We start from the raw sequence: 21406 nt of genomic DNA, 5'->3' as shown, positions 1-21406 counted from the left end.
CCTCTCCTCATCACACTGTGGAATGCTAACCATGACTTGGAGTGGCTGGCATTTTAGTTGACAATTTTGTATTTATAAACGGTGATATCTTTGAAGAAATATATTTGGCTATTAAAATTTCAGTAATTCTTTCAATGAATTGTCCAACCACTTTTTTCACTTATCTATTCCTCAATTGTCATTCATTTGGAGAGATCCAAATTTCACTTCTCGTTTTTGAAAGCTTGTCTGCAATTGCTATTGTATGCCATGTTTATAATGTTTATACTTAATGTAGTGGGGACTGAACCATTATCTTGGTATGGAGCCCAGGGTAGCGTCAAATTTGCAATTCTCCTGCCTCGCCCTCCCAAATTCTGGGATTACAAGACTATGCCATCATGCCTAGTTATGCCACCTTTTTCCAGCTTAGCACATTTGGGTTTCATTTTGGCTTTCAAATATATGAAATATTTGTCCCTATACTTCCAATTTTTTATGCCTGCCAATAACTACCTAATTTATTTTATCTCCTTGTTTTCTTGTGGCCTAGTTTCACATACCTATAAAGTTATACTGTACAAAACTGTCTTCATTAGCACTGTGAGCCTTCTCGGGAGCAGGCTACAAGGAAATATATCCACCATTCTAATACTGTGCCATCCTGATGTGATCTTCAGAACCTACTTATTTACTTTTCACTTATTTTTAAAATATATTTTTATTTATTTAGCAGAGAGAAAGAGGCAGAGAGAGAGACAGAACATGAGAATGGGTGCTCCAGGGCTTCCAGCCACTGCAAACGAATTCCAGACGCATGTGCCACCTTATGCAACTGGCTTAAATGGGTTGGGAATTGAACCTGGGTCTTTTGGCTTTGCAAGCAAGCTCCTTAATCGCTAAGCCATCCCTCCAGCCCAACTCCGCACTTGTTTTTGGTGCTGGGAATGAACTCTGGGCCTCGTATAAACTAAGGATACACATTTCCACTAAGCTGTACACTCAGGCCCCAGAAGCTATTTTAAATTTTTTGCTAATGTTGCAGAAAACTAAATATGGTCTTAGAAAACTAAAAATTCATTGTTTTTCTGGAATATACTTTTCTAGTGTTTTATTATTTATTTATTTTAGTTTTTCAAGGTAGGGTCTCACTCTAGCCCCGGCTGACCTGGAATTCACTGTGGAGTCTCAGGGTGGCCTTGAACTCAGTGATCCTCCTACCTCTGCCTCTGAGATTAAAGGTGTGCGCCACCACACCCGGCTTTTTCCAGTGTTTTATATTTTGTTTTTAGCATTACAAGAAACAAACATTTCAAAATAAACATGTGTTGGGGAATAAACTGAAGTAATTCAATGCTTGAAACTATGATTTTTTAATATAAGGCAAATATGTAACTACATGCAAACTGGAAAACTTACTTCAGACACCACATGTGTCATTTTAGGAATCATCAACTTGTGGCAAATTCAATTTTTTTAACATTTTATTTATATGTATGTGAGAGAAAGAGAGAATGGGCACACCAGAGCCTTTAGCCAGTACAAATGAATTCTAGACATATGCAGCACCTTGTGCATCTGGTTTTATGTGGGTACTAAGAAACTGAACCCGGATCCTCAGGCTTTACAGGCAAGTCCCTTAGCCACTGAATCATCTCTCTAGCTTAATGTTCAATTATTTACTAATCACTATGCATGTTTTCTTACAAAGTACCCATGTTATCAGCTCATTAGATTTCCTGATATAACCTGACTTTCACTTTTAAGAAAAAAAAATGTTTACTCTTCACAAGTGCTATTTACTTTTATTGTTGCCAAGAAACTTCCATGGGCTTTCCCATAAAAGTTTTGTTTTTGAAATCCATTTTCCACATTACACATAAGTTGGGAGAAAAGGCCTTTCTTTATTTTTTGCTTTGATTTACTTAAGAGAGAGACCAGAACTATGCAGGGAGATAAGAGAGAGACACAGAGAGAGAATAGGCATGCCAGGGCCTCCAGCCACTGAAAACAAACTCCAGATGCATGCACCCCCCTTGTGCTCTGGCTTACATAGGTCCTGGGGAATCGAACATGGGTCCTTTGCCTTTGCAGACAAGTGCCTTAATTGCTATGCCATCTCTCCAGCCCAAAAAGCCCTTTCTAAATGTTAACTATCATTAAGGTTGACGCTGTGATGTGCAAGCCAACAACTTTATACTTCCCTTCCAAACTTTACACTTATTTCCCTACACACACTCTAGAAGTATACAACAGATTTTCTTTCCCTCACATATTTTTTGAGCTATCTGGAGAAACACGAGCTACTTACATCATTCACGATACAGGTTAACATATCCAATCCACCCCTCATGTAGACCAGAGTAGGGTTCTCCCCAGGAGGTGACTGAACTTGGGGAAGGAACTAAGGTGGGACAGAGTGCCTGGGCTCGGAGACGTGCCTGCAACCTCAGCCCTCGGGAGGCTGAGGCAGGAAGATCCCAAGGTCAAGTCAGCCCGGCTATATCTATATAAAGTTGCAGGCCAGCATGGGACACAGTAACACAGTCTCCAAGAAACAATGACAGGGACCACAGAGACATCAAGGCAAAGTAAAGATGGGGGGCTGGATGAACAGAAGCACCTACCTGCTTCCCGTCCACGGTGCACAGCCTCTTGACCACTCCCGAGTCTAGCTTCACTGCCTCTGTGATATCAGTTAACACCTGCTCAAAGGAATGAGCAGTCTTTTTGTTCAGGAGGATCCGCACGGCTTTCCTGGGCTTGACCCCACTTCTGATCACAGTCACTAACTTGGGCTTGATGAAATCCTTGCTCTCTTTCACTTCGCTTTTCACCGAGGCGGCGGCCGAGGCCCGGGTCGTCCCGCCCTTGATGTTCACAGACCAGTTCGGGTTAGTATTTTTGGCGTAATCAACCTTGCGAAACGGCTCGTTGGATGCGCACACGTAACTTTCACCTACAAAGCAAAAGTTTGAATTTTATTAGCACCATTATCCCCACCATGCATGCAGCTTGTCTGAAGAACAGCCGTTAGAAATGTATTGTCAACTCCTAAACTAAGGGTCACTGATGGGGGGGGGTGTAATATCCCCTTTTCCTGTTCTTCCCCGAACCCCACGTCACTTCTGAATCACATCTTGGTTGGTTTGCATACATCATCTAGGAATCTAGGATGAAAAGCACTAGGGTAAGAAATTGGAGATCAGGGTTTGATCAATAACTAAACATGTCACCTCAAATACATTATACACTCTGAAAAGCTAAATTCTCAAGTACCCACTAGTTCCAAAAGCCTACTAAACTACTTTATTCTTGATAAAAATAGCAAATCTGGGGCTGGAGCGATTGCTCAGTGGTTAAGGTGTGTGCTGTAAAGGAGTGCATGCATCTGGATTTCGTTTGCAGAGATTGGAAGTCCTGATGCACCCATTCATATAGTCTCTCTCTCTCTCTCCCAGGCATGGTGGTATACACGTTTAATCCCAGCTCTCAGGAGGCCAAGGTAGGAGAATCACTGTGAGTCTGAGGCCAGCCTGAGAGTACATAATGAGTTCCAGGCTAGCCTGGGCTAGAGCAAGAGCCTACCTCGAAAAACCAAAAAGTAAAAATAAAAAGTAATCTAACCAGCTGTAGTGGGGTGCTCCTGTAAATCCTAGCTACACAGGAGCCTGAGGTGGATAGATCACAAGTTCAAAGTCAGCCTCGGCTAAACGGAGAGACTGTATTCCAAAAAGGAAAAAATAAAATAAAATATAAAAAAAGCTCTCTGTGTTCATACACATCATCCTAGTACTTGTGAGCCTAAGGCAGGAGACTGCATCAAGTTTGAGACAAGCTGGGCTTTGTGGTACATTCTAGGCCAGCCTTAGTTATACAGTGAAACACTGTCTCACTAAATAACAAACATATTCTGATTGAAATAATATCACAAAAATATCCCTGCAAAGAGCAAGCACTGCATTGAGATCATGTATTCAATTAGTGAGGCACAAATGAAATAAGGAGTTTTGGCATCTCCAAAGAAACATACCTCTTAGCATTTTTTTCTCAAGGAATATAAATTTAGCTGGGCATGGTGGTGCATGACTTTAATCCCAGCACTTGGGAGGCACGGGTAGGAGGATCACTGTGAGTTCGAGACTACCCTGAGACTACACAGTGACTTCCAGGTCAGCCTGGGCTAAAGTAAAACCCTACCCCCCACACACACAAGCCCAAAAAGGCAACATAAATTTAAAATGATTTTTTAGTTTCAATAGAAAACATATTCTAGATCTAGTTAAATGAGAGGCTATTAAGCAGTTAAATAATGTGTTCATTACTCACGAACCCTTCCACTTTTTATTAATTGCAACATAAAAGCTATATGCTTTACTACCTGGTTTATCAATGTTCTCTAACTTCCTAGGTTTCAAAATTTCCAAAATTACAGGTTACCATAAATTTTCCCCTGGCCAATTCTTTTTAGTAATGATTTCTTTTTTGACACACAAGGTAAGAGGGTTCCATAATATTTTCTCTAATAACTTGGGAAGAATACATTATTCATTACACATATTTAGTGTAGTACTTATTCTTAATATAGTAATTATATCATATGAGCTTTAAATATTACAAAGAAAATAGTGAGAGGGAATGCCTGAGGAAAACCCATTAATGCCAATATTAAAGACTATCAAAATGTTCTTCAAATCCTGATTAATGGAGAGACTCCCAAAGGCACAGGAATAATTGAGAAATAGATCAGGGAGATGAAGAGGATCCATGAAGAACTGCCCTGTCTTCTTTTTAAAGATTAGGGCATGCCCAAGATAAGTAGGGGACCAATTAGACTTTATAACACTGTTTTTATGTCAGTAATCTGAAATATAGCCCAACCACCACCAACTGGTTAAAAGACTTCTCATCTATGTAGATTCACTTTAATCATTTCTCAGTGAGGTTATAGGAAAATGGTACATAATCACAATAGCTACCAACTTAATAAAGCTATGTAATACATATGGATGCATAATGGGCAAAAAAGAAACCATGGTTTCACTTTAATTTTATAGAAAAATTAGCTGTCATGTTTAAAAAGTTAAACCTATTTCTATGTATAACAATAATTTAGATACATGTTCTAATCCAAAACATGAAAAAAACTTTTAATCTTAAGAAAGTGATTGTTTCTCAAAGGGCAGGCAGAAGTCAATAAGCTGGGAATCTCATTTCCAAAATAAGAAAAAAAATGACAAAAGGGAAAAATATGAACAAATTTAAGATAGCAAATTCCCTTGACAAACCAGTCCCTGACATGTCAACTTTCTCACTGCACCTGTGTTCCATCATCACATTGGCTCAGGATGCAATGAAGACAGATAAATTTAAGCCCCTTCATTTGTTTGTTTGCAGTTACCAATATAGTTTTTAAAATATTCTTTTTTTTTTTTTTCATTTACAAGCAGAGAAAGAGAAAAAATGGGCACACCAGGGCCTCCAGCCATTAAAAAGTAAACTCCAGATGTGGGCACCTCTTTGTGCACCTGGCTTTACCTGGGAGGGAATTGAACCTGGGCTGCTAGCCTTTACAGGCAAGTGCCTTAACTGCTGAGCCATCTCCTCAGTCCAGTTATGATACATTTTAATTCCTTCCTCTCTCTCTTCCCTTCATAATGCTTCTAATACACTTCCTGCACCAGCATGAGGGCCTGAGAGAGCTCAAGTTTAAAAATCACCAAAACTTCACCTAAACAGCAAGGCCTGGCCACACATGTCTGTAACCCCAGTTCTTAGGAGAGCCGAGACAGGAGAACTGCAGGAAAGAGAAGGTCCAGAATCAGTGATTCCAGCACAAGGAAAAATGAGGGCACGAGGGATGGAGAATGACACCGGATGCTCTGGGGACACCATAGGAGCACATACACCCCCCCCACACACAACACCACACATACTACACACAAAAATTAAAAAAAAAAAAAAAAAACAATAAGTTTCTATACCAGGTCTCTATTTTGGAAAGCTTTGAACCTGAGTGTCAAGTACCTACAGGATACAGCCTCATCCCTTGTCGACGTCAAGGCAGACATGCATAATAGCTTTGTGTACACTGAGCTTACAATAGATTAGTTTCTCAAAAATCCTTTAACTGTCTCTTCCAGTGGCTACTAATAGAGAATTTCTTCAAAAGCTGGGGGTTGGAGAGATGCCTTAGTGGTTCAGGTGTTTGCCTGCAAAGCGAATGGACACAGGTTCTATTCCCCAGGACCCATGTAAGCTAGACGTATAAAGTGGCCCACACGACTGGAGTTCTTTTGCAGTGGCTGGAGGCCCTGGTGTGTCCACTCACTCTCCTCACTCTCCCACCTGCTTATTTCTCTCTTAAATAAATAAAAATAAAATATTTTAAAAAATGAAACTGAGAATTTCTTCAAAAGTCAGGTGATTGTTTCATAAGTACAGACGCCCCACCTCACCCAGTCCAGGCAAGCACCTTAACCACTGAGCAACCTCTCCAGCCCTCACCCAGTCTAAACGAAACAGCTGGCAGATTGGGTCTGAAAACATACCCAAGGTGGGTTTTTAATTTTTTTTTTTTAATTTACACAAGTGATTCTATAAAAGCAGTCCCTCACATACACTGGAAGCTTTTTTCCAACAACTGATTGAACCTTCTTCCCATTACTAACACCTAGTGCGGGACAAGATGTACAGCAAGCACTCCAGGGATATTACAGAGGAAGAAAATGGATTATTTCTAAGAGAAACATCCATGCTCCTTGGTTAGGATCTGTATTTCCTTTTAGATAAAACATCTTTTTCACAGTATAGCTCATTACATGCCATGACACCAGTTGGTTCCTAAAGGACCGCAAACACTATGTGAGACACTCTCAAGTCATATCAGCCCATCAAAAGGCACCAGAAGGGTTGGTTGTGTATAGTTCATGCTTAGCACAAAACAGGCCCTGGCTCCCATCCCCAGCATAATAAAAAGACAAAAGAAAAACAAACAAACAAAGCAGTAAGAATTTAAGCAGCAGATAGCAGACATAAGGGATTCTAGGAACAACACGCCACTGACACATCAAGAGTCCAGAGAACTTTATAAATGTAAATACACCTTCATTTTAATCAATGGCATATATATGTTTACATATTTATGTCTTCACAGCAAGACAGCAATCTCTCCGTAATTCCTCAACATTTAAAATCTTAATTTACTGTGAGATATTAAACTGCTCTAATGAGATGTATAGTTTGCAAATGTGCCTCTTCCTCCAGGTTGTCTTTCGCTCCATTAGTGTTACGTTGTAAAGAAACATTTTCATTTGCCGTAGCCCCCACCACCTTGTGGGCCTTCTTGTACTTTCACCCTCAAGAGATCGAGGTCAAGGACACAAAAATGCTCCTCTTGGGAAAAAAAAAACAAACAAACAATTCCCCTGCTTTTCTTCCAGAATTTGTATAGTTTCTGATCTTGTACTGAATATGTCACACCACTTTGAGCTGATCTGTGTATCTCAGGGAACATTCACTCTGTTGTACTGCTTACCTGGTTCTTCTAATACCACTGTTCGAATGGCCTGCCACTTCCTGTGTGTTCTAGAACTTGGGTAGATCAGTTGGCCGCATGTGTGTGGGCTTACTTCCAGGCAGTGCATTCCGTTCCGTCTGTGTGTGCTGCGCAGTCAGACCGTCACACTTCCTATATGCTTCTAACACACTTTCAAGTCAAAAGTGTGATGGGGGATGGAGAGATATCGCCTCATCCCTATTACAAATGACCAGGATAAAAATAAAAATTTTATTTTTTATGTAGTTTTTAAATTTGTTTTTACCTATTGGAGAGAGAAAAGCAGGGCGAGACACAGAATGGGTGTGTCAAGGCCACAAGCCACCGCAAATGAGTTCCAGACGCATGCGCCACCTTGTGCATCTGACTTACATGGGAATTGAACCTGGGTCCTTAGGCTTCCCAGGTAAGTGCCTTAACCACTAAGCCATCTCTCCAGGCCAAAATGAAGATTTCAAATAGGGCTAAGAAGATGGCTGTTAAAGCAGTTAAAGGTGGCTGCTTGCAAAGCTTTCTGGCTAGGGTTGAATTCCCCAGTACCCATGTAGCACATGCATCTGGAGTTCATTTGCAAGAGCAAAAGGTCCTGTTGTACCATTATAATTCTCTCCCCTTGTTAATAAGTAAAAATATTTCTAAAATTTTAAAATAAAATAGCAAGTGTTGAAGACGATACAGAGAAACAAGAATCCTAGCACACTGTGTGTGTGTGAAATGTTATGGAAGGCAGCATGGAGGTTTCTCAAAATTTTAAACTAGAACTACTGAGCTGTAGCTATTGCCTCAAGGGTAGAGGACTTGCCCAGCATATGTGAGGTCCTGTGTTATCTTGACCACTGTACCCTCCCAAAAAGGTCAAACAGAAATATCACAGAGTGCAGCAATCACACGTGTAGGCATATGCCCAAAACAATCAAGAACAGGAGCCCAAAGAGATACTTGCATTTTCCCTGCAGATTTATTCAAGGCATAGAAAAAGCTGAAATGTCCAGTGACAGATGAGTGGGTAAAGAAAATATGGTACACATCCGGGCGTGGTGGCGCACACCTTTAATCCCAGCACTTGGGAGGCAGAGGTAGGAGGATCGCCGAGAGTTTGAGGGCACCCTGAGACTACATAGTGAATCCCAGGTCAGCCTGGGCTAGAGTGAGACCCTACCTCGATAAACCAAAAACAAAAAAAGTGGAATGATAGTTGCCAGGGGCTGAGAGGAGAGAAAAATGCAAGCTGGTATCCAATAGGATAGCTAACAATAATGCACTGTATAGTAATAAAAGTCTGGAGCCAGGCGTGGTGGCGCATGCCTTTAATCCCAGCACTTGGGAAGCAGAGGTAGGAGGATTGCCGTGAGTTCAAGGCCACCCTGAGACTACATAGTTAATTACAAGTCAACCTGGGCCAGAGTGAGACCCTACCTTGAAAAACCAAAACCAAAACAACAACAACAAAAAAAAAATCTGGGGCTGGAGAGATGGCTTAGTGGTCTAGCGCTTGCCTGTGAAGCCTAAGGACTCTGGTTCAAGGCTCGATTCCCCAGGACCCACGTTAGCCAGATGCACAAGGGGGTGCACGCGTCTGGAATTCGTTTGCAGTGGCTGGAGGCCCTGGCGAGTTCATTCTCTCTCTATCTGCCTATTTCTCTCTCTGTTGCTCTCAAATAAATAAATAAACAAAAAGAATTTAAAAATCTGTAGTGATATCTCACGTTAAGTGTTCTTAAGACATTAAAAGAACTTGCTTTTTCAGATGGCATACAATCATACATATAGTAGGAAATTTCAGTTTCAGCTCACATCTCAGTCACATACTCCACTGAGAATATTAACTAGTGAATACCACTAACTAGTATATGATTTAAAATTATCTTCATATTCCTGGTAGAAATTCAGTCATGCAAAATGTGGACCCTTAGACTATACCCAACTCTTGAAGCAGAAGCAAGTACCTTGAGGAAAGGAAGACCTGCTTATGAACCAGAAGTGCAAACACCTAGAGTAAAAGACAGGCATGCTTACACACGTACTCTCTCTTAAGGCAACACAAAAATGGGAAGTCAGAGAAGGAAAAAAAAAAATGGGAAGACACCTTACTGTCTGTAAAATCTTAGAAACCTAAATGTCTAACTCCTAAAACTAAAGGGACAAGGTGCCCAAATGACTGCTGTGGGGGTAACCAAACAGTATGATTGGATTTAAGGCCCACTCTATGGGAGATCACTCGTGCCTGGTACTGAAAACCTAGTCAAAAGCCAGGTGTGGAGTTGCACGCCTTTAATCCCAGCCCTCTAGAGGTGGGGCTAGGATCACTGTGAGTTGGAGGCTAGCTTGGGATACCGTGTGAGTTCTGGGTCAGCCTGGATTAAAGCGAGAAAAATAAACAAAAGCCTATGGTTGGAAGGTCATAGGCACTAGGAGAGATGAAGCCACTACAGGTTTTTGGGTACACGCACATGTTGTGCCCACCAAGCTGCCCTCTGGGGACTTCTGTTTATGTTCCTGTCCTACAGCTGCTGTCACTTTTAATCAGGGACACTTCTTTCCGCAGATGGTGTCGACTACTGGAGAGACAGACTCCAGGCAAGCGCCAAGAAACAACAGGTAAAACGCTCAGCTTTAAATGACACATCACTATCACACCTGGGATCATAGCAGAAGAGGCGGCAGAAAGATTGTAAGGACCAGAGAATGGGGAAACAATGTTTTGGGATGTTGTATTAGGGACATGAGGTGGCTGCTGCACCCGTGTCCTCACAGCAGCTGTCATTTCAGGACACTGACATGTCATCATGGATGATGAGGGAGGGAGAGGGAAGCAGGGACAGAGGGAGGGGACAAACGTCACAACAGAAGAGGGTCTGGTTAGAGGGGGGAAAGGGGGTTCAGAGGAAGAGGTGTGGGGAGGAGAGACAAGAGAGGACAGGAAGGGATTATGATCAAAATACACTACACACAGCCATAGTTGTTAACTGTCAATAAAAAGTTAGAAGACTCTAGGATTTTGGGTGGAGTATAATGTAACGTGCAGGCTTCCTCAGAAGGGCATGGTAGAGGGGTCCACACACCCAGTTGATTAAGAAAACTACAGAGTGAAGAAAAGTAACACTGATTTGGTCTGTAGTGACAAAAAACGAACAACAAAAAACCACTGAGTTGGGCTTCCTAACCATGCTGTATGGGGCCGGAATTTTTTTTTTTCATTTTTGTTTATTTGTTTATTTGAGAGTGACAGACAGAGAAAGAGACAGAGAGAGAGAGAATATGAATGAATGAATGAATGGGCGGGCCAGAGCCTCCAGCCACTGCAAACGAACTCCAGACGTGTGCGCCACCTTGTGCATCTGGCTAACGTGGGTCCTGGGGAATCGAGCCTTGAACCAGGGTCCTTAGGCTTCACAGGCAAGCGCTTAACTGCTAAGCCATCTCTCCAGCCTGGGGCCAGAATTTAAAATCACTTGAATCAGCAGAGTGATGATGTGAGATGTCCCACTTGGGTGGGGTGTTTCTGCTCCGCTCTTGCGTGGTGGGCCTCTGGACCACTCCTAATGCGTTCACCTACATAATACATACTGAGAGCTTTGGCATCTCAGACCATCTGAGGGCAAGCGGCAGACCAAAGTCCTCTCCTAAAGTCCCACGCAGCTGTACAGCCCTGATCTTTCCCACCAAGAAAAGATACTGTGAACAAATATGGATCCATGAGGCTCAAAGAGATATGGGAGGAGGTCATTACCAAGGAAATTAGTTTAAAATGAAACCAAAAACCCCACCCACCGAGACAGAAACTTTACTTAATCTGTTGGATGTAAACGATAAATCAGATCCATCATCTATTTTTTTTTCCCCTCTCTTCACACCTGGGCCAAGATTATTCTATACTCAGAGCTCACTACAGGCATTGTGTGCCTTAGGGCTGGGGAGCTGTCTCCGTGGTTAAAGGCAGTTGCTTGCAAAGCCCATCAGCTGAGTTTGACTCTCTCCAGCACCTATACAAAGCCAAACACAGAAAGTGGCACATAGGTCTGGAGTTCATTGGCAACAGCATGAGACACTGGGGCACCCATATGCGCGCACACACACACTTGTGCAAATGTTGTTTTTAATTACGCTTTTCAAAAATATACAGAGCGGGGGCGGAGGGCTGGAGAGATGGCTTAGCAGTTAAAGTGCTGCTTGCCTAGGAAGCCTAACGACCCAGGTTAGATTGGACAACACTCGCATCAGCCAGGTGCACGTGTCTGGAGTTCATTTTCAGTGACTGGAGGCCCTGCTGTGCCCATTCTCTCCATCTGCCACTTCCTTCCTCCCTCTCCCTCCTTCCCTCCCAAATAATACTTTTAAGAAGTTTTTAAAACTGCACAAAGGGGTTGGGATGCATGTGTGAGCAGGTGTGGAGGCTAGAGGACAACTCTAGATGTCATTCCTTAGAAAAATTCATTGATTTTTTTTTTTAAACAAGGTCTCTCATTGGCCCAGGACCCTCCAACTAGGCTATACAACTTAGTCAACAAACTCCAGGGATCCTCCTGTTTCTGCCTCCCCAGCACTGGGATTATAGGTTCTTTTTTTTGTAAATTGTTTTTTGTTTTTTTTTTTTTTTTTTTTTTGGTTTCTCAAGGTAGGGTCTCACTCTAGCTCAGGCTGACCTGGAATTCACTATGTGGTCTCAGGATGGCCTCAAACTCATGGTGATCCTCCTACCTCTGCCTCCTAAGTGATGGTATTAAAGGCATGTGCCACCACACCCGGCTGCATTATAGGTTCCTGACACTACACCAGGCATTTTCACATGTGCTGGGTCCTCTTGCTTGTGAGGAAGGCACCTTACCAACTAAGCTATCTCCCCAGCCCCAATTTTGGGAATCTGGATGACAAAACGTCACCTATTCTGGAACTTCTATCTCAATGATGGCTTCTATAGGAATCCTGGCCACACAATTCTGTGTTCAAAGCCTCAATTCTTCGGGCATCAATGGGCACAACTTTGCCAGGGGCAAGGGAAACCAGTGAGTGGTCGAATAATATACAAAAGGCATGTTCACAACGAATTCAAGCCACAGGACATGCGTTTACCCTGCAGGAACAAAGGCTCATTGACAGTGTAAAGCTGACTTAGCACACGACATTCAGAAACACCACATACCAAATTGAGCACTGAGTACTAGAACCACATAGGAACACCAGTTTAGTGGAACAAACAGTTGCTACAGCTGTATATTCCTATTTTGCATTTTTTAAAAAATATTTTTATTGATTTGCAAGCAGAGGGGTGGATGGGCATGCCAGAGCCTCTCACCAATGCCAACAAACTCCACATATATTTGCCACTCTGTGCACCTGGCTTTACCTGGGTACGAACCAAGGCCAGAAAGTTTTACAGCCAAACACCTTTAATAGTTGAGCCATCTTCCCAGCCCACTGTTTTGCATTTTTATTGGTCATGAAAATATGTTGGTATTTTTTTTCCATTCAGATTGCATCCCTGTATAAGACCTTTTCATGAGTATATCTACTTTTACATGTATAAACACTTAAGTGACAATGTAATGAGAGCAATACCTGGCTTCTATAATTTGGATGTTAGATTTTATTACATGCATGTATAATATGAAGGCATGTGTTTTTGTGTTCATATGTCTGTGGGTATAGGTAGAGACCAGAGGTTGAGGTCAGGTGTCTTCCACAATCTGACCATGGCCTATTACATATAGGCATGGAGATGCCACACAATCATACATATGTGTGTGACTACTACGTGTCGAATCAAAGTAAATTCTCATGTGAAATAACACTGAAGCCCTATGGCCACTGAAAGAAAGTTTCAACCTGAAATGTAACTATATAATAATATTTGTAAACAACTGCGGCCTAATGGATATAGGGCCCATCCACTAACTGGCTTATCTTCTAAGCAGTGGTTAAACTTTCCTCAATAGAGTTTCCCCAATGTCTAGAGTTCTTTGCTTAACAATCTCCTCCTTAATCCCAGAATGTTGCCACGAGTCTGACCGAAAGCTGATGTGGTAGTTTGAATGGATGGCCCGCAATATATTCAGTGTTTTATTAATTTGTAGTTTGCAGCTGCAGCCACCTGGCTGGAGGCGGTGTCACTGGGTGGATCTTAAGGTGTGTTGGTGGGTTTGAGATTTCAATCAAAAGATGTGTCTAGCAGGTGTTCCTGAAGTGTGCTGTGTGCCGTTTGATTTTTAGGCTTGTGCTTCTCTCTCTGCATGTCTGGTCCTGTGAAAGCAGGCCAGTTTCTTCTGCCATCATGGAACTTTCTCCGGATCTGTAGGCTTCAATAAAGCCCTTCCTCCATCGCTGTGCCTGGTGTGGAAGCTCATCTCAGCGAACCTGAAGCTGTCTCATATAGCTGATAAGCATTAAGTAATAACTGTGACCCAAAAAGATTTGGCATGATGAGACATTCAGAAACCAGATGTTTGTCTTAAAAAAAAAAAAAAAAAAATGAAGTACTCCTCTTCAGGAAAGTGGGAGGAGGGGGAAGCTGGAGGACAGCCTGGTGACCACTTACAAACGTCTGACAGGCAGCTGCAGGTAGATGGGGCTGGGTTAGCGCGGTGCCTCAGTATACACCAGGCAGAAAGGGGGGAGGAAGAGGAGGAGAAAGAGGAAGAAATGGCAGTAGGATGCACTTTTGCAGCTCCAGAGGACGTGTCCAGAAGCGGAGGAGAGAAGTTACAAGGGCACACATTTTGATGTCCAGATGCTGGAGGACCACCGCTATTTATTCATCAAGCAGCCCTGGGTACTAGCTGCGAAGTGTCTCAGTAGGTCATGAGACTCACGTTCCAGCTCCTGACAGTGACGGCTAGGCCAGTGCGAGGCAGGTCTGCCCTGGGCTCTTTCCCGAGTTCTCCCTCTCACACACGGTTAAGGAACAAGAGCAGGGGGAGCAATACATTTTTTGTAACCTTTTTTGTTTTTTTCTTTTCTTCTTGATTCTTTCAGATGAAACAAGGACATAAGGGAACAGAATATTAATCGCTGCCTGTGAGAAAGGATTGCATTACTATTAGTTTTGAATTAATCTTGAATAGCGACCAATGAACATATTTTTAAAAGCATAACGTGATAAGCTGTAATCACCCACAGCCAAAAGGTAACATGGGTCATAACCAGTTTATTTGAGTCTGTTATTCGAGATGTTAATAATGGTGTGATCCAAAGTATGTCAGTTGGTCCCACTAAATGTTTTCCCACTTATTTTCCCATTTATGCAATCTATAGGGTCCTCCTGACAAATGACATTATTACACACATTCTGCTTTATACAACAGAAAACATGGCTAACAGGTCAAGCACCCTGAGTCAGAGGACAAAGAAACTATGAGAACTATGGTATCTTTCAAGGAATGAAAGAGCACCCATCGAGATTCTAGCCTTAAAACATTTCTGACATACAAAGTAAGAAGTCAATAGAATGTATCAAAACTAAATACGGGAAAATAAACTATTAAGGGCTGAAGAGATGGCTGAGTGGTTAAGGCGCTTGCCAGCAAAGCCAAAGGACCCAGGTTCGATTCCCCAGGACCCTCATAAAGCCAGATGCAAAATGTGGTACGTGCATCTGGAGTTTGTTTGCAGTGGCTGGAGGCCCTGCTGAGCCCATTCTTTCTCTCACTCAAATATTTTTTTTTTATTTTTTAAAATTTATTTTAATTTTATTTGAGAGCAACAGAGAAAGACAGAGAGAGAGAGAATGGGTGCTTTCAGCCACTGCAAATGAACTCCAGACACATGCACCCCCTTGTGCATCTGGCTAACATGGGTCCTAGGGAACTGAGCCTCGAACCGGGTTCCTTAGGCTTCACAGGCAAGCGCTTAACCACTAAGCCATCTCTCCAGCCCAAATATTTTTTAAAAACTACATGGGTTGGAGAAATGCCTCATTGTTAAGGCGCTTGCCTGCAAAACCTAAGGAAACAGGTTTGACTCCCAGAACCCACATAAGCCAGATGCACATGGTGGTGCATGTGTCTGGAGTTTGTCTGCAGCGGCTGGAGTCCTGGGCATACCCATTCTCTCCCTCCTATTCTCATTCCCTCTCTCAACTAATAAGTAAACTTTAAATAAAAACTACTAAAAGCAATCCTTAAAATTTAATGGTAGGGTTGACAGAAACACTGAAACTAGTAGGAGCGGAGTTAGAATAATGCTGGGGTGTAAATACACACACAGGAAACGAAGGTGCAGGAATACGGCAATGACAGGCATCCAAAGAGGAAATTTAAGCCAGGCATCTCAGACACTGGCAAAACTGAAAAACTGAAAACAAAGATGTTGCTCTTTTCTTGAACAACTTACTTAAGGCTGGTTAAAGGAAAAAGGGTGTTTGCCTTGTGCACTGACATCTACCTCTGCAAAGCTGGCCAAGTGTCCAGGGAGCTGTCTTAACCAGAAGCGCGCGTGTGCGTGTGTGCATGCGTGCGTGCGTGCGTGTACATATGCATCTGCACTCACACATGTGTGCCTGTGCTTATGGAGGCCAGAGGTCAACATTAGGTGTCTCCTTCACCTATTTCATTATTTATTTGCCAGAAGAGGGAGAAGAAGAAACGGAAGGAGCAAGACAGGGCCTCCTGGCACTGCAAACAAACTCCAGATGCCTGTGCCACTTTGTGCATCTAGGCTGCATGGGCACTGGAGAATTGAACCCAGGCTGCCAGGCTTTGCAAGCAAGTGCCTTTAACTGCTGAGCCATCTCTACAGCTCTCCACTTTATTTTAAAAATATTTTATTTATTTATTTACTTGAGAGATAGGGAGGGAGAGAGAATGGGCATGCCAGGGCCTCCAGACACTACAAACGAACTCCAGACACATGTGCCAGTTTGGTGCATCTGGTTTACACTGGGTACTGGGGAATCAAACCTGGGTCCTTAGGCTTCACAGATAAGCACCTTAACCGCTAAGCCATCACTCCAGTGCCCCTCTATTTTTTGATACAGTATCTCTCCTTGAGGGCTCACCAATTCAGTTAATCTGGCTAGCCAGTAAGCCTCAGGCATATGTGTCTCCACCTCCCCAGCATTAAAGCCACTGCACCCAGCATCTTAGATGTGTGCTGAGGATTCAAACTCAGGTCCTTGTGCTTGTGCAACAAGCACTTTAACCACATAATCATCTTCCAGAATTCCTACCCATAAGATACCTGGAGAGATGGCTCAGCAGTTAAGGTGCTTGCCTGCAAAGCCTAAAGACAGGATTTGATTCCCCAGCACCCACACAAAGCCAAATGCAGAGCGGCATATGCCTCTGGAGTTTGTTTGCAGGCAGGAAGCCTTAGTGCACCCATTCTCTTTGTCTTTCTCTGCTCACAAATAAATAGGTAAAAGTACTTAAAAACAAAGATGGAGCTTTATTAAAATCAACTAAAATGAAATAAATCCATTTGACAACAGAGGCTATACCACTGACCTTTTCTTTTAAAATCATTTTTATTTATTTGAGAGCGACAGAGAGAGTAAAAGAGAGAAAGAGAGAACGGGCGCGCCAGGTCCTCCAACACTGCAAACGAACTCCAGGAACTCCAGATGCATGCGCCCCCTTGTGCATCTGGCTAACATGGGTCCTGGGGAAATCGAGCTTTGAACCAGGGTCCTTAGGCTTCACAGGCAGCTCTTAACCGCTAAACCATCTCTCCAGCCCACCACTGACCTTTACTGAGGCGAGTAACGCTAGCCCATTCTCCAAGATAATAAATCTGAATTTCCCAACCCATGATTTTTAACTAAAAGTTCAAACTGCTTTCCACAATGACAGACAGATAGTACAGAGGGGTGCCTTTGCAAAAGAAAACAGTTCTATAAGAGTATATTATTTCTTCTATGAGAATTGCAATCATTTCTGTTTTCTTTTTTCCATAGTCTTGGACCAAACTGGTCTCAGATTTGCAAAGATCCTCCTGCCTCTGTCTCATGGACTTGCACCATGGACTAAGGAAAACCTACTCTCAGAATTCTAGGATTTAAAAATATGACAGGCTGGGCGTGGTGGCGCACGCCTTTAATCCCAACACTTGGGAGGCAGAGGTAGGAGGATTGCCATGAGTTTGAGGCCACCCTGAGACTACATAATGAATTCCAGGAGATCCTGAGCTAGAGTGAGACCCTACCTCGAAAATCCAAAAAAAAAAAATTTTTCTTTTCGGTTTTTCATTCTTTCTTAGACAAGGTGTCCCAGGCTGGCCTCGAACTCGATATGTAGAGAAGGATGACCTGTACTTCTGATCCTTCTGCCTCCACCTCCCAAGTCTCTCAAGTGCTGAGCTTACAGGCATGCACCACCACACCTGGTTCACGTGGTGCTGAGGATGGAGCCGGGCTGGGGCTTTGTGAATGATAGGCAAGAACACCGGCAGCTGAGCTACACCCCCAGCCTGCACCCCACTGCCCAGTTTTCTCCTTCTGCAAAAATTTTAATATATAAAAACTGCTTGAGCCAAGTGAGCAAAGCCACCGAAACATCTGTCATAGAAAGGCTCGGTCATCACTCATCTCACTGGAGTGGAATCGGGACTCGGCATGCTATACTGTGCTTTCCCAAATCTGCATCCTCCCAACATCAGTGAACGAATGCTGAAGGGAACGTGTCCAGAGCCAGTTTGTACTTGACGTTTGACCCAGATGGCCATGCATTCCCTGGGTAGTGAGAGACTCAGTATATAATGGGTTTCTCATTACTGCACAAAATGATCATTCAGTCATCTCTCCCACAAGGATATTCACCTTTGAAGCACCTTGACTTTATGTACGAAACCCATTGTTAAATAACTTAATAAAAGGGTGTTAAAATTGACCTGGGCTGGGGAGATGGTTCAGCAGTTAAAGGCACTTGGTAGTAAAGCCTGCTGGCCCAGATTCAATTCTTTAGGACCCACATAAAGCCAGATGCACAAAGTGGCACATGTGCCTGGAGTTTGGTTGTAGCAGCAAGAGGCGCTAGCATGTCAATTCATTCTGTCTGTCTGTCTGTCTCTCTCTCTCTTTCCTTGCAAATAAATAAATATTTTGGGGGCTATAGATATGGCTTAACAGTTAAAGGCACTTGCTTGTAAAGCCAGACCACCTGGGCTTAATTCCCCAGTATCCACATGAGGCTGGATGCACAGGTGGTATGTGAGTCCGGTGTTCACATGCACTGGCAAGAGGCCATGGCATGCCTATTCATATATTCATTCTGTCTCTCAAATAAAACTACATTACAATTTGTATATTTAAAAAAAATTACTGACCTTGAGAGACCACACCAGGTGTAGTATCCAAAGGGCACGTGAGTAACGCCTACTTAGCTAGTAACACTGCCTCGCCCCTGGCAAGGGATTGCAACTCTGACCTTGGACCAGTCAGAAAACTGATTTCTAAATTTAGAAATAACTAAGCAAGGGCTGGAGAGATGGCTTAGCAGTTAAGGCACTTGCCTGCAAAGCAAAAGGATCCAGGTTTGATTCCCCAGGACCCACATAAAGCCAGATACACAAGGTGTCATGTGTGTCTGGAGTCTGCAGTGGCTGGAGGCGCTGGCATGTCCATTCTCAAATAAACAAACATTTTTAAAAAAATTTTTTAAAATATCTAAGAAAAGGTTGCTTTTAAGAATTTCACATGATTGAGAAAATACGATCTTTGTAACGATATCTTTATTTGACCTACACACCCGCCCCCAAAGATTGTCTTTCAAAACCAAAACACACCACTGAGACAATGTGTGAAGCCACAGCCAGAGATACACACACACGCACCAGCTTCATTTTGATTGGGTTGCACATAGCCAGAGCAAGGGTATCAAGTCATAACAGGGACCAAGAAACCCCACCCCCCCGCAGGCCTCCTCCGTGTAGCTACATTAACTTATTAGAGTTGAGCTGCAAACAGTGTTATTTAAGTTTCCTCACCTGCAAAATGGAGAAAATGTTTTTGGAATATTAGAGCATGTTGAAATGATATTTTCTGAAATGCTTGGCTCAGGGATCAGTTTTCTTTCCCTGCCAAGCTAACACGCATGTTAAAGTACATGGGAATGTGCTATCTACATTAAGGAAGAGCTCACTACATGTCAATGCACAGTCACCACATACTTGTGATTTGCCTCATCTTTCTGAGTGCTACCCAAAAATAGAGAGCTCGATCTGCTAGTAGTACTTTTGCTCCCTGAAGCCAAAGAGGAGCAAATACTGCAAGAATTCAAGGACTCATACAGTGCCAAGTGGTCCGCTGAGTGCTGCCTATCTGACCTGGCTGGGTTACTAATTACTGATAGGCTCCAACTGCGGGTGCTCGAAGACCCTGCTATTCCAACCAGCTACTCTGTGCGGAGTGGACGCAGGACAGGTGATGACCTTCATTCACCTCATTTCCAGTCAAATGTGGAAAACACTTTCTCACAGTTGGCTGCCAATTTTGGTGAGGGAGTCTTCAAAAACTCCGAATGCCCAAGCCACACCCCAAACCAAATACATCGGAAGTAGCTAAGGGCCACTTAGAACCAGGCACCGCTTAAAAAGTGCCACCCCCAAATGTGATCTAAGATGCAGCCAAGGTTGAGACTGGCTATCTAGGGTCACCTTCATTGATCTACAGCAAGTGGAAAGCCAGCCTAGAGCTCGTCACCAACACAGCCGAGCCAAGCAGCGACAATGAACGGTCTGCAAAACCCTGGATCACCCACAGGTGCGTTGCACTGCGATCCAGAGCTCAGTAACCAGGGGTTACCCGGTTCCTTCCAGGACAGCCTTCCCCCCTCCCCCCCGAACAGTTTGCACTTTCACATGAAAGACAAATTGGCTAATCTTAAGAGATGCCACCTACGCCTAAATCTGCTCTTAGGATTCCTCCTCCCCCCATCGTCTGCAAGTCTCCTGGGAAGGAGAAAGACTATGTGGGCGCCCGCTCCCACACACCCCAGAACCTACAGAGAAACAGCAGCATACAATCCCCGTGGCCTCCTCACAAGCCCTCTGCGGGGCGGCCCCAGCGCAGCGCGGGGATGCGCGCACGGGGCCCACCCAAGCCACTGCACCTGCTGCCGCCGCGGCGCGCACCACCCGGGGGTCCCCCCCCCCCCGCGCACCTGCAGGGCAGCGCGGCGCCCGCCCCTCCTACCTTCCAGCAGCTCGTCCAGGCTGGTGACCTTCCGGCTGCCGTCAATGGTGTAGATGGTGCGGACGCCCTGAGGCAGGTTCACATTGTCAGACAGGGAACGGGTGAGCTCCACCAGGAGCGCGTCGAAGGAGCGGAAGCGGTCGCTGGAGATGGCGAAGACCAGGCCTTTGAAGTAGCGGTCCCCGTTGCGGTAGAAGTGCGCTCTCTTGGCCTTCTTCTCGGAGCTCAGAGCCTGCAGGGTCCGCGTGCGCGAGAAGCTGCAGTGGGCGCTGTGCGCCGGGCTGGGCAGGAGCCCGTTGCCCTTGGGGCCCGAGCTGCTGCTGCCCCCGGAGGAACTGGGGGCTCCTCTGCGCGACCCCGGCCTGGGCCTTTTGTCCCGTTCCTCAAAGTGCTCTAGCTCAATACTCCTGGTGCTGGCCATCGCGGCTGCTCAGGAGAGCTCTCCACTGGAAAAATAAATAAATAAATACATAAAAAAAAAAAATAAAGCCGATCCAGACCCCCTGGCGGCACTGCGGCGATGCGGGAGTGCGCGCGCGGGGGCCCCTTAAGGCATCTCCGGGACACCTGGCTCCAGCATCCGGCCCTCGGCTCGCAGGTGCGGCCGATCGGCCCGCCCGAGGCTAGCGGCGGCCGCGGCGTAGAGCTGCCGGGCTCATTGTGCAGCCGGCAAGGAAAGCCCCACGCCCCCTTTCCCGGCGCCTCCTCCGCCCGGCCACGCCTCACCACGCAAGTCGCGCCCTCCCTCC

At 44.3% G+C, this 21406-nt stretch overlaps 1 protein-coding gene across 5 annotated transcripts in view; it reads right to left on the bottom strand.

Moving 5' to 3' along the window:
* The window catches only part of Dclk2 (doublecortin like kinase 2), a 152853-nt gene extending 131681 nt beyond the window's left edge, over positions 1 to 21172 (bottom strand). For 3 of the 5 annotated variants that reach the window (XM_045131057.1, XM_045131059.1, XR_006632913.1), the window contains exons 1-2: positions 20658 to 21171; positions 2607 to 2938 (exon numbers count right to left, since the gene is read on the bottom strand). In XM_045131057.1, the coding sequence (XP_044986992.1) occupies positions 2607 to 2938; positions 20658 to 21078 (753 nt within the window). In that variant the 5' untranslated portion in view covers positions 21079 to 21171. Of the gene's footprint in view, positions 1 to 2606; positions 2939 to 20657 lie in introns of all 5 variants that reach the window. The other 2 variants (XM_004655855.2, XM_045131058.1) reach the window with 2 other exon arrangements.
* Positions 21173 to 21406: the final 234 nt, after the last annotated feature.

The sequence above is a fragment of the Jaculus jaculus genome, chromosome 12 (genome assembly GCF_020740685.1).
Source record: "Jaculus jaculus isolate mJacJac1 chromosome 12, mJacJac1.mat.Y.cur, whole genome shotgun sequence".
NCBI lineage: Eukaryota > Metazoa > Chordata > Mammalia > Rodentia > Dipodidae > Jaculus > Jaculus jaculus.
The sequence above is the reverse complement of the archived record's forward strand: the minus strand, read 5'-3'. Positions and strand labels throughout refer to the sequence as shown.